Genomic DNA, 17,210 nt, shown 5'->3' on the forward strand with positions numbered 1-17,210 from the left:
TTCAGACTGTGAATTTTAAATCATTATGACTAGACTCAAACACATCTTTATTAGTCGACATAGGAACCGTTACAATCAATTCAATACATGTTTGCCAGCGAGAAATGAGTCTGTTTATTCCTGTAGTGCAAAAACCCATTCTTCGGGATTTGATGAACTCTTGGAAAGCATTTTCTGCTTCCTCTTGGTTGTGGAAGTGTTTTCCCTGCAAAAAGTTACCAGGATGCTTGAAGAAGACGTAGTTGGTTGGCAAGAGATCTGGTGAAAATGGCAGATGAGGCAAAACTTCACAGCCCGGTTCCTTCCACTTTCGCAGCATCGGTTGTATGACAGATGAGGGCTTGTCGTGGAGAATTGGGCCCTTTCTGTTGGCCAGTAGCAGCTGCAGGCATTGCAGTTGCTGGTGCATCTCACCCATTTGCTGAGCATACTTCTCAGATGTAGTGGTTTAGCCAGGATTTGGAAAGCTGTAGTGGATCAGACGGGCAGCAGATGACAGAACAGTCACCATGACCTTTCTTGGTGTGAGTTTGGCTTTGGGAATTGCTTTGGAGCTTCTTGGCCCAGCCACTGAGCTGGTCACTGCTGGTTGTCATATAAAATCTACCTTTTGTCACATATCACAGTCTGACCGGGAAATGATCTGTTGTTGCGTAGAATGATGATTTGGATTTTCAGTCAGCTCATAAGGCACCCACTTACCAAGTTTTTTCGCCTTTCCAATTTGCTTCGAGTGCTGAACAACCCTAGAATGGTCGCCATTGAGTTCTTTGGCAGCTTCTCGTATAGTTGTAAGAGGATCAGCCTCGATGATTGTTCTCGGTTGTTGTCAGCTTCTGGTGACCAGCCACAGTGCTCCCCGTCTTCAAGGCTCTCATCTCCTTTGTGAAACTTCCTGAACCACGCCTGCACTGTACATTCGTTAACATCCCCAGACCAAGTGAGCTGTTGATGCTGTGAGTTACCTCTGCTGCTTTATGACCCATTCTGAACTTGAATAAGAAAGTTGCTCAAGTGTGCTTTTTGTCAAACATTATTTCCATAATCTCAAATAAAGAAGTAGTAAGTCAGCAACAAAAAAGACATAAAGCGAGAAATGTTCATTAAAATGATGTATAACATATCTGCATTTATTTAAGAATGTGTTCCAGAATCAAATGGCAAAGTTCAACAGTGCAAAACCAAAATTACTTTTTCACCAACCTAACACTTTCCTACTGATGCAGCACTGTTACTATCTCTCTGACACTTCACAGGCTCTATTTTCTTTTTTTTCTCCTTGTTCACTTTATACATTAAAGCAGAGATAGTCCCAGAAGGGAACGCATCCCTGCTACCCTGACGCGTTGGAGGTTTTCCTGGTGAACTCTTGGCATGCTGGTGGCGGCCTCATGGCTGGCGGGCTGGTGTGCCGTCCAGCTGGGGCTCTGGGCGCCCGTCTACTGAGGCGCCCGGTGCTGACCCGTGTTGCTTTCTCTTCCGCAGGACCACCAGCAGACGATGCCACTTTGCACTTGAACAGGTCATCCACTTGGGGGTAAAAGGTATTACTTTGGGGGGATGATGGTGGTATATCTTCCTGGAGTATTTTAGAAGCTTCCTGTAGAATTTTGTGTAAGTCAGTTTCTTCAGCCGTACATTAGAAGTGAATGGAAATTCTGAGAGCCAGTGTTTTTTCTGTTGGGGAGGTTCAGTGTTTTCCGACAATTTCAAGTATGTAGAAATAGCACGCTTAAATTATTAACAATGAAATGATTGTACTCTGCCTTCCCATCTTAATATAACTCGTTTGTGCACTACAAATGAACACGAGCATGGCATGGTTGCAAAGAACGTGCGGTCTGGCGTTACGCTGCGGCTGAGCAGCAGCCCCGGAGCAGGGGGCAGAGGGGCACACAGACGTGCATGTCTTCTCTACTCACCTTTCTCAGCTTCTCAGTAATATCTGCCTTCTCATGCTGTCTTGTTTTAAAAGTGTTGTTTCCAGAAGAAATCATCTTACAGCCTCCCCAGGTGACATGGAATTGGACCCATGCACAAGACAGCAAAAGTGACGGACAGTCTACCTCCAAGGTACTGCTTAGATATGTGTAAATAGGTAACAGTTTCCTCTCAGTTTACTGGTGCATCAGAGGAGTATAGTGAGTGTAGTTCACAAATAACCCCACATCGCGATGAAAGTACAGCTAGTCACTGTGTAGAGTCTGTGTGCCTTTACATGCAGGGTAACGACAGCTGCAATATACTAAGTAGGGAAAAGGAAGATAAGGACATATTGTGTGAGCACGTAGTTTTATTTTTTTGTTGGTTCATTTGTTTTTATTTACTCTTTAATTTTTTAATTGAAAGCTAATTGCTGTACAGAATTTTGTGGTTTGCTGTCGTTCATAAACAAGAATCAACCGTAGGCACACCCATGTCCCCTCCCTCCCATCTCCCTCCCCCACCCACCCTCCTGCCTGTCGCAGGGCCCTGTTTGAGTTCCCTCAGTCATACAGCGAATTCCTGTTGGCCATCGATCTTACGTATGGTATTGTGAATTTCCATGTTACTCTCTCCGTACATCTCCCCTTCTCCCTCAACTCTTCCCACCGTGTCCATAGGTTCATAGCTCTTTCTCTGAAAGAAAAATTAAGGAATCAATCCCATTCACCATTGCAACAAAAAGAATTAATATCTAGGAATAAACTTAGCTAAGGTGAAAAAAGACCTGTATACAGAAAACTATAAGATACTGATGAAGGAAATCAGTTCAGTTCAGTCGCTCAGTCGTGTCCAACTCTTTGCAACCCCGTGGACTGCAGCACGCCAGGCCTCCCTGTCCACCACCAACTTCCAGAGCTCACTCAAACGTGTGTCTATCGAGTCGGTGATGCCATCCAACCATCTCATCCTTTGTCATCCCCTTCTCCTCCCACCTCCAATCTTTCCCAGCATTAGGATCTTTTCAAATGAGTCAGCTCTTTGCATCAGGTGGCCAAAGTATTGGAGTTTCAGCTTCAGCATCACTCCTTCCAATGACTATCCAGGACTGATCTCCTTTACGATGGACTGGTTTGATCTCTTTGCAGTCCAAGGGACTCTCAAGAGTCTTCTCCAACACCACAGTTCAAAAGCATCAATTCTTTGACACTCAGCTGTACTTATAGTCCAACTCTCACATCCATACATGGCCACTGGAAAAACCATCACTTTCACTAGATGGGCCTTTGTTGGCAAAGTAATGTCTCTGCTTTTTAATATGCTGTCTAGGATGGTCATAACTTTCCTTCTAAGGAGTAAGTGTCTTTTAATTTCTTGGTTGCAGTTACCATCTGCAGTGATTTTGGAGCCCAGAAAAATAAAATCTGTCACTGTTTCCACTGTTTCCCCATCTATTTGCCATGAAGTGATGGGACCGGATGCCATGATCTTAGTTTTCTGAATACTGAGCTTAAACCCAACTTTTTCACTCTCCTCTTTCACTTTCATCAAGAGGCCCTTTAGTTCTTCTTCACTTTCTGCCATAAGGGTGGTGTCATCTGCACATCTGAGGCTATTGATATTTCTCCCAGTAATCTTGATTCCAGCTTGTGCTTCCTTCAGCCCAGCGTTTCTCATGATGTACTCTGCATAGAAGTTAAACAAGCAGGGTAACAATATAAAGCCTTGGCCTACTCCTTTTCCTATTTGGAACCAGTCTGTTGTTCCATGTCCAGTTCTAACTGTTGCTTCCTGACCTGCATACAGATTTCTCAGGAGGTAGGTCAGGTGGTCTGGTATTCCCACCTCTTTAAGAATTTTCCACAGTTTGTTGTAATCTGAACAGTCAAAGGCTTTGGCATAGTCAATAGAGCAGAAATAGATGTTTTTCTGGAACTCTCTTGCTTTTTCCATGATCCAGTGGATGTTGGCAATTTGATCTCTGGTTCCTCTGCCTTTTCTAAATCCAGCGTGAGCATCTGAAAGTTCAAGGTTCATGTACTGTTGAAGCCCAGATTGGAGAATTGTGAGCATTACTTTACTAGCGTGTGAGATGAGTGCAATTGTGTGGTAGTTTGAGCATTCTTTGGCATTGCCTTTCTTTGGGATTGGAATGAAAATTGACCTTTTCCAGTCCTGTGGCCACTGCTGGGTTTTCCAAATTTGCTTGCATATTGAGTGCAGCACTTTCGCAGCATCATCTTTTACGATTTGAAACAGCTCAACTGGAATTCCATCACCTCCACTAGCTTTGTTCGTAGTGATGCTTTCTAAGGCCCATTGACATCACATTCCAGGATGTCTGGCTCTAGGTGAGTGATCACAGCATTGTGATTATCTGGGTCATGAAGATCTTTTTTTTGTACAGTTCTGTGTATTCTTGCCACCTCTTCTTAATATCTTCTGCTTCTGTTAGGTCCCTACCATTTCTGTCCTTTATTGAGCCCATCTTTGCATGAAATGTTCCCTTGGTATCTCTAAATTTTCTTGAAGAGATCTCTCATCTTTCCCATTCTATTGTTTTCCTGTATTTCTGTGCAGTGATCACTGAGGAAGGCTTTTGTATCTCTCCTTGCTATTCTTTGGAACTCTACATTCAAATGGGTATATCTTTCCTTTTCTCTTTTGCCTTTAGCTTCTCTTCTTTTCACAGCTATTTGTAAGACCTCTTCAGACAACCACTTTGCCTTTCTGCATTTTTCCCCTTGGGGATGGTCTTGATCCCTGCGTCCTATACACCGTCATGAACCTCTCTCTGTCGTTCTTCAGGCACTCTGTGTGTCAGCTCTAATCCCTTGAATCTGTTTGTCACTTCCAGTGTATAATTGTAAGGGATTTGATTTAGGTCATACCTGAATGTCCTAGTGGTTTTCCCTACTTTCCTCAATTTAAGTTTGAATTTGGCAATAAGGAGTTTGTGATCTGAGCCACAGTCAACTCCTGGTCTTATTTATGTTGACTATGTAGAGCTATAACCTAACACCATACATAAAGATAAACTCAAAATGGATTAAAGACCTAAACATAAGACCAGAAACTATTAAACTCTTCGTGGAGAACACAGGCAGGACATTTGATGACATAAATCGAAGCAAGATCTTCTATGACCCACCTCCTAGAGTAATGGAAATATAAACAAAAATAGACAAGTGGGACCTAATTAAACTTAAAAGCTTTTGCACAGCAAAGGAAACCACAAACAAGGTGAAAAGACAACCCTCAGAATCGGAGAAAATAATAGCAAAGGAAACAAGTGATAAATAATAAATTTCCAAAATACACAAGCAGCTCATACAACTCAATACCAGAAAAGCAAACAACCGAATCAAAAGGTGGGAAAGGGATTCGAAGAGACATTTCTCCAAAGAAGATATACAGATGGCTAACACGCACATGAAAAGATGCTCAACATCAGTCATTATTAGAGAAATGCAAATCAAAACCACGATGAGGTAGCACCTCACACCACTCAGAATAGGCATCATCAGAAAGTCTACAGACAATTAATGCTGGAGAGGGTGTGGAGAAAAGGGAACAATCTTGCATCGCTGATGGGAATGTAAAATGATGAAAGACGGTATGGAGACTTCTTAAAAAACTCCTTATAAAACCACCATGGAAGTGAAAGTTAAGTCGCTCAGTCGTGTCCAACTCTTTGCGACCCCGTGGACTGTAGCCCACCAGGCTTCTCCATGGGAGTCTCCAGGCAAGAATACTAGAGTGGGTTGCCATTTCCTTCTCCAGGGGATCTTCCCGACCCAGGGATCGAACCCACATCTCCCGCATTGTAGACAGACGCTTTAACCTCTGAGCCACCATATGACCCAGCAGTCCCACTCCTAGGTATATATCCTGAGGAAATAAAAACTGAAAAAGACACATGAATCCCAATGTTCATTCCAGCACTACCTACGATAGCTGCAACATGGAAGCAACTTAGATGTCCGTCGACAGATGAATGGATAAAGAAGCTGTGGCACAGATATACATGGACGACTACTCAGCCATAAAGAGGAACGCATTTGAATCTGTTCTGATGAGGTGGATGAAACTAGGGCCTATTATACAGAGTGAAGTAGTAAGTCAGAGAAAGATAAATATCATATACTGACACATATATATGGGATCTGAAGAGATGACACTGATGAATTTATTTTCTGGGCAGCAGTGGAGAAAGAGAGAGAACAGACCTATGGACACGGTGGGAGGGGAGGAGGGAGAAGGGGAGATGTACGGAGAGACTAACGTGGAAATTCACAATACCATAGTGAGATAGACAGGCAATGGGAATTCGCTGCATGACTCAGGGGACTGAATCAGGGGCTCTGCCACAGGCGGAGGGTGGGGCGGAGCGGGAGACGGGAGGCAGGGGACGGGAGGCAGGGGACGGGAGGGTGGGGTGGGCCGGGAGACGGGAGGAGGGGACAGGGCTGTGCCTCTGGCTGATTCTCGTTCATGTGTGACAGAGAAGCAGAAACTTTGACTTCTTCTCCCATCTGGATCTTTTCATTTCTCCTTCTTCTCCAGTTGTCTTAGGTAGGACTTCCAGGACTGTTCTGAATAACTGTGGTGAGAGTGGACACCCTTGTCTGGGTCCTGATCTTACAGGGAGTGCTTTTAGGTTTTCACCATTGAGAAGAATGTTTGCTGTGGGCTTTTCATATATGGCCTTTACCCTGTTGAAGTAGGTTCCTTCTGTGCCCATTTTTTGGAGCATTTTTATCATAAATGGATGCTGAATTTTGTCAAAGGCTTTTTCTGTATCTATTGAGATGATCATCTGGTTTTTATCTTTCAATTTGTTGATATGGTATATCACATTGATTGATGTGCATATATTGAAGAATCCTTGCATCCCTGGAATAAACCCAACTTGATCGTGGGATATGAGCTTTTTAATGTGTTCTGTTTAAAAATTCTGTTTGCTAGAATTTGTTGAGAATTTTTGCATCTATGTTCATCAATGATACTGGCCTGTAATTCTCTTTTTTTGTCTTGTCTTTACCTGGTTTTAGTATCAGGGTAATTGTGGCCTCATAGAATGAGTTTGGAAGTATTCCTTCCTCTGCAATTTTTTGGAAGAATTTCAGAAAAATAGGCATTAGCTCTTCTCTAAATGTTTGATAGAATTGCCCTGTGAAGCCATTGGCCCTGGGGTTTTGTTTTTTGGGAGACTTTTGATCACTGTTTCGATTTCAGTGTTTGTGACTGGGTTGTTCATGATTTCTGTTTCTTCCTGGTGCAGTCCTGGGAGGTCGATCTTCTCTCAGTACCTGTCCATTTCCTCTAGGTTGTCCATTTTACTAGCATATGGTTGCTCATAATATTCTCTTATGATCCTTTGTATTTCTGTTGCCTGTTATGACCTCTTCTTTTTCATTTCTAATTTTGTTGATTTCATTTTTCTCCCTTTTTTTCTTGATGAGTCTGGCTAGTGGTTTGTCAATTTTGTTGATCTTCTCAAAGAACCGGTTTTTAGTTTTATTAATCCTTGCTCTGTAGTTTTATTTTTAAGTTACATGGTTTTTGTGTACACTCAGGCACGTTTTTATCGTTACACACGCATAGAAGACTTCCAAAAGCACTGCACACCAGGAACATCATTCCTTCGTGATCTTTGTGCAGGTTACAAGGGTATCTTTTAATGTACAATCAGTAGGTCCATAAATACCTGGTATTATGTGCCGGGTATTGTTCTAGGCTCTACATTTTATTTTCAAGACTAAAATAGAAGTGGTTTTATTTATCATTGTATTTCCATTAATAAGAAAAACCCTTCATGCCACAGGTTACAGCTTGTAACTTATAATTCTGTGCTGTTGGAATTTGCTTTTTTGAGCATGCTTTGACTTGATAGTAAATACAAATTTTTAAGTTATATCTGACATATATAAACCTTTTTACTACCTTGTTGCCCCTCTCCAAAAATGGAGAACTTATAGCTTTAGAATGCCTACACAACCACAGAAAATTCTCTAAAGGTTTCCATTAAAATCATCTGCTATGTGACTGATAGTTGAACTCAGTTTTGCTCCAAAAAATAGAAGGAGGTCTTCACTGAACAAAGGTGCAATGTCATCTGCAAAACTGTGTTTTCACCTCATTTCCTGGCCCATCCCACTGCCCGATTCTCAGGAAGTATTGCTGTTGTGGTGGATCACAGTCCTGATGAGCTGAATCTTAGCACTTTAAATACAGAGCATTGTCCTGTTACAGATTAGCCAGCTTGCAGACAAAGCACCCAGCCAAGGTAGAATTGCAGGGAGTGGATTCACCTTCCCGGCTAAACGACTGAAAATCAGACAGAATATGTGAAGCAGCAGGTTCAGACCTTGAGCAGTGATTCCTGAGAGGAGAAACGAGAAGCAGCCACTGCAGTCACCCCAGCCCCCGCCACCAGCCTTCAGAGCCCCAGGCCAGGGAGCCCAGAGCCAGAGCCCGTGTGTGCCTCATGGAGAAGGCAGCGTTTTCACTAAATGGCCAGTGGTGTGTTTTGATCGACTTCAAATGGAGATGGAATTGGGAAAGATACTGCTTCTGTGAAAATACCCGCTTTTCGCCATTAGTGGTACACTCATTCAGCTCTGATCTTCATATTCCAGTAAGTTATTTTGTTCTCACTGTTAAACAAAAAAAAGAACACAAAAAGCCTTGCACAGGACTTTCCTGGTGGTCCAGTGGTTAAGACTCTACGCTCCCAATGAAGGGGGCCTGGGCTCAACCCCTAGTCAGGGACGAAGACTCCGCGTGCTGCAGCTAGGAGCTCCACGCCACGACCAGGGCCCAGCGCAGCCGAGCAAGTAAACCAAAGAAAGACACTCAGGACAGTGAGAAGACGAGCGGCGGGCTGCCAGTCACGCCACGACCAGGGCCCAGCGCAGCCGGACGAGTAAACTACAGAAAAAACACGCAGTGAGAAGGCGAGCGTGGACTGCGAGTCACGCCACGACCAGGGCCCAGCGCAGCCGCGCAAGTAAACCAAGGAGACACTCAGTGAGAAGGCGAGCGGCGGGCTGCGGGTCATGGCATCTGGTACAGCAGTTGTGTCGAGACTGCATGTTGAAGAGTTTCCAGATTCAATAGTGAAAAAGTTTTAATGAGCCAATACCTGAGCAGACGGTGTACAGATGAACCACGTACAGGTGACAAGACCGTGAGAAGATGCTCAGTGTTAGTTGTTAGGGAAACACACAGCCACAGTGAGACCCCACCACACGCCTGTTAACGTGGCTACACTCTGGGGCAAGGGAGCCTCACTGCACTCGCTGGTGGGAACACAGACCGGCCTGGACACAGGGCATGAGTGCCTGAGCAGGAGATGGCCCGCAGCGCGCAGTGCAGGCGTCTCCCCGGGGGCAGTGGGAGCGCGTACACAGCAGCCTCCCTGGCAGTGGCCCAGACCCAGAAACAGTCCCTGTCCATCCACGGACGGCAGGCCAGCACTCAGCTTGTTCTCACCATGAGTGTCTTCTCAGCAAGAAAGAGGGTAACGTCTGCGTACACACAGCCCAAAGGGGTCTCCAGACCTCCTGTTGCACCACGTGGAGATGTCAGAAAGCCTGCGTCTGTGCGCTTCTATGGATAGAACATTCTGGAATGTGCGCATCAGTCTGCAACAGCAGGAGGGTGTATGGGGGTGCTTGGGGATTGAGAGGCAGACTTGCTTTTTGTGGTGATGGGTTCACGGGTGTGTGTGTGTCCAGACCTGTCCAGCTACATGCTTTGGAGGCCCACTCCTTACTGTGTGGTTAGTTTTCTGTAAAACTGAGATGATGTTGGGAGGGTGGATTGCTGTGATCTCTTGGACTAAAATTTGGTAAAAGATAAAAACTTTTCAGTGTGAAAACCTGTATAGAAATTTTACTTTGGAAATTAACACTGTGAAAGTAGTCAGGTGATTGCACAATCGTATATGTGCAGAGCTGTTTATTACCACGTTGATTATAATGAGAAATTTGAAAAATAGTTCCGTTGGTCCAGGTCAGATTCAGTTTATGTTTCCAGTTTATGTGCAAAACCAATTCCTCAGCACGATCCTGACCCAGTAAACGAGGGAGCAGCCCCAGGGCCGCCTCGTACCCAAGGGGCAGGTGAGGGTCTGCCTGGGGCCAAGTCCTTGCCGAGCTCACAGGGCCTCTTCACACACACAGAGGACCTGGGGTCCCGGGGAGCAAGGGCCATGCCTGCGGTCAGCCCTTGCGGGTTCTCCTCGCAGATGAGCAGGCTGTACAAGGAGAGTGTACATCCTGGACTCAAGGAGAATATAGTCCTTTTAGCAGTTTTTATTAGATATTCTGCATTCTCATTACATCTGAAAGGGATGACCTGTGATCTCTGCGGAGAGCCGTTAAGTCAATAAAACAAGCATTTGATGATGGCTTACATTCACACTTTAAGCCTACGTGAACACAAAGCTTTCTTTTTAAGCAATTTTTTTGGTGTGATTTTTTTCTAGAATGGAAAAGCTGTGAAGGACCAAACTAAGCATGCCCCAGAAGAGCACCAGGCAGGTATCCAGGACACACCAGCGCCGCGGGCCTTCACCACAGAGATCAGCAAGCTGGGTGAGTCTGGGACCAGGCTGGCTCCTGCAGGCCTGGAGGGGAGACACACGCTCTGGCCTTGATGGTGGCTGTTCTTGTCCACCTGTTAACCACAACCTCTGACACCTTGGTGTCAAGGTGAAGTGGGGAGGGGTGAGTGGCCTGGGCTTTTGCAGTCAGCCAGCTGTCCTGGTGAGTGATGCTGAGTGGGTCTTGAAGGGCCCTGCCTGTGACCCACTGACTGTCCCTCCCTGACTCAGTCAGCGGATCGCCGAAGGCGAGAGAAAAGGAGTTTTTCAACCCCATGCTCAACGAGAACCAGAAGCTGGCGGTGAGGAGGATCCTGAGCGGAGACTGCCGCCCGATCCCCTACGTGCTCTTCGGGCCTCCGGGGACGGGGAAGACGGTGACCATCATAGAGGCCATCCTGCAGGTAACGGCCAGGCAGTGTCGTGGGAGATGTAGGCTTGTGCTCCTGGCGTCAGAACGTGTTGGTGCAGACCTTGGGATCAGAGCATGGGAAACGGCTTAGAAAATCTCATTTGCTTTATCTGTAGCAGTTTGCTGTGTGGCTGTAGGGCTTCTGAGAGCTGGTGTCCTCAGTTCAGAAAGGAGTGGCTTCATTTCAGAACAGTCAACTGCAGGCGTTTCCGGTGCCTCCGTCTAGACTGAAACTGAGTCTGTGGGAAGAGAGTCTGTGCTCAGGGTCCTGTGTCGCCGGGTCCCGGCTTGACCCACAGGCACCCAGAGCTGGTGCAAGGTTTCCCAGGGTCCCGCCCGGGCAGTGCAGGGCCTGGGAGACATGATGGCTGGGCCGGGCTCTGGCCACGAGGGGTGACCTATGAGCTCTCGTCGGGGGGCTTGGTGCTGGCTGCTGACCATTCCCCCTTTACCTTCCATGTGTCCTGGGGAAGGTCTTCCATGCTCTGCCGGACAGCCGGGTCCTGGTGTGCGCACCCTCCAACAGCGCGGCCGACCTTGTGTGCTTGCGGCTGCACGAGAGCCGGGCGCTGCGCCCGGGCACCATGGTCCGCGTGAATGCCACCTGCAGGCTCGAGGAGGTGAGCGCCCTCCCTGGCCCCGTGTGCCCCGCCAGAGGGCACAGAAGGGTGGCTGCCGTGCTGGTGTCCCGTGGCGGCCGGGCAGCCCCAGCTCTGTGAGGCAACGACGTTCCTGCTCGCCTCCCCCAGACGTGTACTTGCTTTTTGGTTCTGTTCTGTTGGTTTGCTATAAAGGTTTCCAGTTTGGTTAGCAAAAGAGATTAGAAAGCACGTGCAGTTGTTTTGGGGAAGGATCTACAGGATTCTCTTGTTATATTCACAGTTCTAGCATCTGTAAGACGTGGATTATGTTGATAAAAAAACGTAAGATGTTTTGATTTAAAAGAACAATCTTACACCATTACATAGTCCAGCTGAAAAGGGGCAGCAGGACAGGCTTCTTGTTGAGAATTCCGTTCTGCTTTGTGATTACGTCCAGTTTAAAGAATCACTCAGTAACCTTAAGGGTGGCCTGTGCCCCGCAGACCATCGCAGAGGCCATCAGGCCATACTGCAGAGACGGGGAGGACGTCTGGAAGGCCTCTCGCTTCAGGGTGGCCATCACCACGTGCAGCAGCGCGGGGCTCTTCTATCAGATAGGCTTGAGGTGGGGCGCAGGCTGGGGCTCCTGGGCGGAGGCGGGGCGGTGTGCGGCGCGGGGGAGAGTTGGAGGGGCCCAGGCCACGAGGCGAGGCTGGCCTTGCAGGCAGGACACTCGAGCAGGAGTGACCCTGGGACGCGTCTCCTGCAGAGTTGGACACTTCACGCACGTGTTTGTGGATGAAGCGGGCCAGGCGAGCGAGCCCGAGTGCCTCATCCCCCTGGGGCTGGTCTCGGACGTCAGCGGCCAGGTGAGGCCTCAGGCCCTGCCCCTCCACACACCAGGGGCCTGGGCAGCTGTGTCTGCCTTCCTTGCCTGTGAGGCGCGCGCTGAGAGTTGCCCGTTTCTGCTGTAGATCGTCCTGGCTGGAGACCCCATGCAGCTGGGACCAGTCATCAAGTCCAGACTTGCCATGGCGTATGGGCTGAACGTCTCCATGCTGGAGAGACTAATGTCCCGACCAGCGTACCTGCGTGACGAAGATGCTTTCGGGGCCTGCGGCGCCTACAACCCCTTGTTGGTGAGCTCAGACCCACATGCGCTTCAGTCAGGCTGGCCCCGAGGGGCCAACAGGGAGTTCAGCTCTTTGTGTCCCTGAGTCGCAGCTGGGGGCAGAGGCCACCACCTAGGTGCCCCTGAGGTGCCTTCAAACCCACTGTCCTAGGAACTCAGGAACTGCTTCCTGGCCCCCTTGAGGGGCTTCCTGAGGGGTCAGCCCTTCCCAGCAGCTCCAGCCCGTCAGTAGGACCACTGCAGACCATGATGCTATGGGATATGGGAAGGAGCTTTGTAAGTTTACCTGGAGGAGAAGGCAGCGTGTCTGCGGTCTCCTGAGGTGCCAGGTGGAGTGCAGGTTCCTGGTTCTTGGCTGCTCAGCATCAAGGCACAGACCTTGGCATCTGCATTTCAGGAGCCTCAGCACCTGGACTCCCCCGTGCACAGGCAAGAGGAGGTTCCCCTCTGGACTTGGAACAGAAAACCAGGGGCAGGGATCATGGGCGATGGTCAGGGCAAGGCCTGGGCTCTGTTCCCCATTCCAGGCCCTTTCTGCCAGAGGGCAGGGCAGGCAGGTGGGCCCAGGGTGGCTGAGGTGGCAGGCAGGGGTCCAGGCCAGCGCAGCGGGCCCAGCCTGGCTGAAGGGGAAGTCGTGCTGCTGAGTCGGGTTTGGGGTTTTGACAAGTGTCTCAGAGGCTGGACCCGTCAGGATGACTGAGTAGAAGTGTGTCAGCAGGAGAGTCCTGGGCCTTTGGCTTTCCCACCCCAGGAAAAGGAAAGGCTGGAGTGAACTTCCTGGACAGTTGAGGCAGGAAACACAGTTGTCCTTGCCTCATGTCCTGGTGCTCCATCCCCAGCGGCTCTCAACAAGGTCCTGGCCGGCCTCAGAGACCCAGCACCCACCGCAGCAGATCCGAGACCAGGCTCCCATGGCCTGGATCAGGGTGCACCTTGGAGGCAGCCTGCAGCCCCCACAGGGGCCCTGTCTGCTGGTGGAGGTGTCCTGAGCGCCTCTGAGGCAGGAGAAGCTGACAGGGCGGTGGGTGCGTGTGCAGGGGGCGGGGGTGCAGGGCCCTCCTCCCCGGCAGCAGCTGCAGGGCGCCTGCAGGCTCTGGCCCAGGCCCTGCCCCACCTCCCCCCCAGGTGACGAAGCTCGTGAAGAACTACAGGTCACACTCGGCCCTGCTGGCCCTGCCGTCCAGACTGTTCTACCACCGAGAGCTGGAGGTGTGTGCGGACCCCACTGTGGTGACCTCCCTGCTGGGCTGGGAGAAGCTGCCCAGGAAGGGCTTCCCCCTCGTCTTCCACGGAGTGCGGGTGAGCTTCGGGCCGGCTCAGCAGGAGGGTGTACGCGTGTCTGTGCGTGGGTCTTGTTGAATCCAGCTGTTACCAGGTGTTTCCTGAGGGCCTGTGGTGGGCCAGCTCCCTCCTGCTGCTGCTGCTGGTGGCGGCGGTGTTCAGTCACTAAATTCTGTCTGACTCTTTGTGACCCCATGGACTGCAGCGCTCCTGGTGAGTGGGGAATAAAACCAGTGAGGGGGGCATTAAAGGGGGGCATCCTGAAGGAAGAAGCAAGGGTCACAATAAGCTTATTCATGACAAAATCTGTGTGGAAGGAATTTGCCAACATGCAGAAGATTGTGTAGAAGGAAATGGAAACTAAAGCCCACCAGGTGCCCTGCCACGGAGATGTGCACGTGGAGCTCTGTGGTGTGAAAAGCACAGGCCTGAACGTTACCTTACTTTTTAATAAATACTCTTTTTTGCTAAGCTTTTCTTTTGTAGGCTGTGCTGGGTCTTCGTTGCTCTGAATGAGCTTTTTCTAGCTGCGGCGATTGCAGGCTGCTCTCTGCTTGTGGCGCACAGGCTTCTGATCGTTAGGACTTCCCTTGTCAAGAAAATGACATTTTCTGATGGACCAGCTATTCTCTTATCTTCCTGGTGACTCAGGGCAACGAAGCTCGAGAGGGACGAAGCCCGTCATGGTTCAACCCTGCCGAGGCCGTACAGGTCATGCGCTACTGCTGCCTGCTGGCCAGGAGTGTCTCAAGCCAGGTGTCCGCTGGCGACATTGGCGTCATCACGCCCTACCGGAAGCAGGTGTGGGCTGCTCCAGGTCCTCTGCGCAGTCGTGTCCGCGGGGTCCCGCCCTCTCTGCCACTCCCCCCCCTTATCTGGACAGCTGCTGCTCCTGTGCCCCAGACGCAGTGGGCACACGCCTTGAGAAGGCCTGTCCTCTGGGCGCGCAGGAGTGGCCCCTAGTCCCTGCCCTCCAGCCTCCTCTCCTGACAGAGAGCCTAGCTTCTGTCCAGCACCGCCTGGTGATCTCCACCCCTCTGCCCCAGGCCCCCACCCAGTCCTGCCCCACCCTCTTCTTCCTGGCTTCCCTGTGGTGGCCCTCAGGCCCCTGGGGGTGGGGTTCCCCCGAGGGGCTCTGCCCACCCTGGGAGGCGCCCTGGAGCCACCCCACTGTTGGCAGCACAAGGCGCCCTCGTGTCTGATGCGAAACCCCACTCCTGGCAGCACCCACCGGCGCACCCCCATCTGAGATCAGGGCGTGTGCTGTGAGCAACTGAGAGATGATGAAACGTGATTAGGAGTTGAAAGACCCTGATGCTCACTGGTTACCATTTGGCTCTTCCTGTTAACATATAAAGAAATGGTCAGATTTGTGAAATTTTATCTTTGATCTTATCTCTTTCAAAGGTAGAGAAAATCAAAATTCTTTTGCGAAACGTTGATCTGATGGATATAAAAGTTGGATCCGTGGAGGAGTTTCAAGGGCAGGAATACCTGGTCATTATCATCTCCACTGTAGGTGCCCTGTCCCGGACCTGCACGGGCCCTCCCCTCGAGCACTTACCTGCAGGGCGTTCTTTAAGAAAACAAAGCGAGCACAGAATCCCAGGAAGAAGTGCCTAAATTTGGAGAGGGGAGCCCGGGATGGAGAGGAGGGGGAGGCGGGATCCGAAAGAGGGCCGCTGGGCTCCGAGGGGGCTGCGGTTCTTCTGAAAATCCCCATAGGGACCAGTGCACCACTGTTAACTGCAGGCAGATGAGGGAGTTCAGGCAGGAGAAGCAGCAGCATTTCTTGAAACCCACACGTGAGGTCGCCCCTGGGGAGTACACAGTGCGGTGAGGCCTATCCCCCTCGCACTGCAAAATGAAGACACACTGACGTATAACATTTTTAAATGTTTTTATATATCGAATTCCTTTGCACGCCAAAAATTTTTAAATGCTGTTTTTATTCATCTCTGTTTTGTAGGTGCGGTCAAATGAAGATAGATTTGAAGATGATAGATATTTTTTGGGATTCTTGTCCAACTCAAAAAGATTTAATGTTGCAATCACCAGACCCAAAGCCTTGCTGATCGTTCTGGGAAACCCTCACGTCCTTGTCAGAGTGAGTCATGACCGGGGGCTCGGGGGGCGGGTCCTGGGGGCGCAAGACGGCTGTGAGAGCCAGCCCGCTCCATGATGTGCCCGCAGGACCCGTGCTTCGGGGCTTTGCTAGAGTACAGCATCACCAACGGCGTCTACACGGGGTGCAACCTGCCGCCTGAGCTGCAGCCACTGCAGAAGTGAGCGCCACGTCTCCTGGGCTGCAGCAGCCAGCCTCCATCTGGCCCTGGGGCGACATTTCCAGTCTGCGTTCCTTTGCCTCGCACAGCTTCATAAGAAACTTCAGTGTCCCTCGTAAAGCCACCTTGGGAAGCGGGGCGGCCACCAGCCCCTCCGCAGTGGTCCCGTGGGCACCTGAGCCCCCACGGGGAGCCCCACCCACTGGCCCCTGCCTCTTTGCGTCTGCAGCCGTGGCTGGGTGTGAGGCTGCCCATCCCTGCCCAGCAGAGCTCTGTTGAGAAAGGGCAGCCAGAGGCCAGCTCCACCCCCGAGGGGCGCTGTCTGGGATGCAGGCTGCCTGGACTCCAGCCTTGGCTGCGGGTGTGGGGCCCCTGGTCTGACACCCGCTCCCGCTGCGGGCAGCTCCACACCTGCCTGCCCCTGCCCCGGGCAGTCCTGCAGCTGTCACCAAAATAAACGCTCGAGTGGGATACCTGTGAGGCGTGTGCCTCAGATGTGTAGGTGTTGGGGGATGGCCAGGCTTTCACGTGTCCTCCAGGCCCTTGAGCCACTTCCCCGTCCCGTGCCGGCTCTGCCCGAAGGCAGGCTGGTCGGGCAGGGGGCGCAGGCATCCTGCCAACCCACTTCCTGGTGCAGCTAGGCAGGGCCACGGAGACCTTCCCGTGAATTCCGCAAAGGTGGAGTGTGGAGTCTGTGGCAGGAGGGACGAGGCAGGGAATGTCCACACCGGAGTTCCCACAGCTGTCCCAGGACCCTGGTGCACACACCCTGTGACAGCTGCTGCCACCCCCAGTCCCAGAAGGGCCCTGTCCCTTATTGACAGCTGTGAGCACAGGACGTGCCCTCATCCCAGCTCACAGGTGGGAAAGTTCAGGTCCTGGTGGTCCAGCCTGGCACCCACTGGGGCCCCAGTGGTGGGGCCCAATGCAGGAGACATGGGTTTGATCCCCGACCTGGGAAGACAGCACATGCTGTGAAGAGCTT

General features: G+C 50.4%; 1 protein-coding gene across 1 annotated transcript in view; it reads left to right on the forward strand.

Annotated features, from left to right (window-relative positions):
- The window catches only part of MOV10L1 (Mov10 like RNA helicase 1), a 62,559-nt gene extending 45,861 nt beyond the window's left edge, over positions 1–16,698 (forward strand). Inside the window, exons 14-26 of the mRNA XM_069581808.1 lie at positions 1,486–1,544; positions 1,976–2,073; positions 10,418–10,526; positions 10,766–10,938; positions 11,420–11,566; positions 12,031–12,152; positions 12,297–12,396; positions 12,502–12,666; positions 13,785–13,958; positions 14,592–14,741; positions 15,348–15,455; positions 15,910–16,047; positions 16,134–16,698. Of these exons, the coding sequence (XP_069437909.1) occupies positions 1,486–1,544; positions 1,976–2,073; positions 10,418–10,526; positions 10,766–10,938; positions 11,420–11,566; positions 12,031–12,152; positions 12,297–12,396; positions 12,502–12,666; positions 13,785–13,958; positions 14,592–14,741; positions 15,348–15,455; positions 15,910–16,047; positions 16,134–16,229 (1,639 nt within the window). The 3' untranslated portion in view covers positions 16,230–16,698. The remainder of the gene's footprint in view (positions 1–1,485; positions 1,545–1,975; positions 2,074–10,417; positions 10,527–10,765; positions 10,939–11,419; positions 11,567–12,030; positions 12,153–12,296; positions 12,397–12,501; positions 12,667–13,784; positions 13,959–14,591; positions 14,742–15,347; positions 15,456–15,909; positions 16,048–16,133) is intronic.
- The last annotated feature ends 512 nt before the right edge of the window (positions 16,699–17,210 follow it).

The sequence above is a fragment of the Ovis canadensis genome, chromosome 3, assembly GCF_042477335.2.
Source record: "Ovis canadensis isolate MfBH-ARS-UI-01 breed Bighorn chromosome 3, ARS-UI_OviCan_v2, whole genome shotgun sequence".
Taxonomy (NCBI): Eukaryota; Metazoa; Chordata; class Mammalia; order Artiodactyla; family Bovidae; genus Ovis; species Ovis canadensis.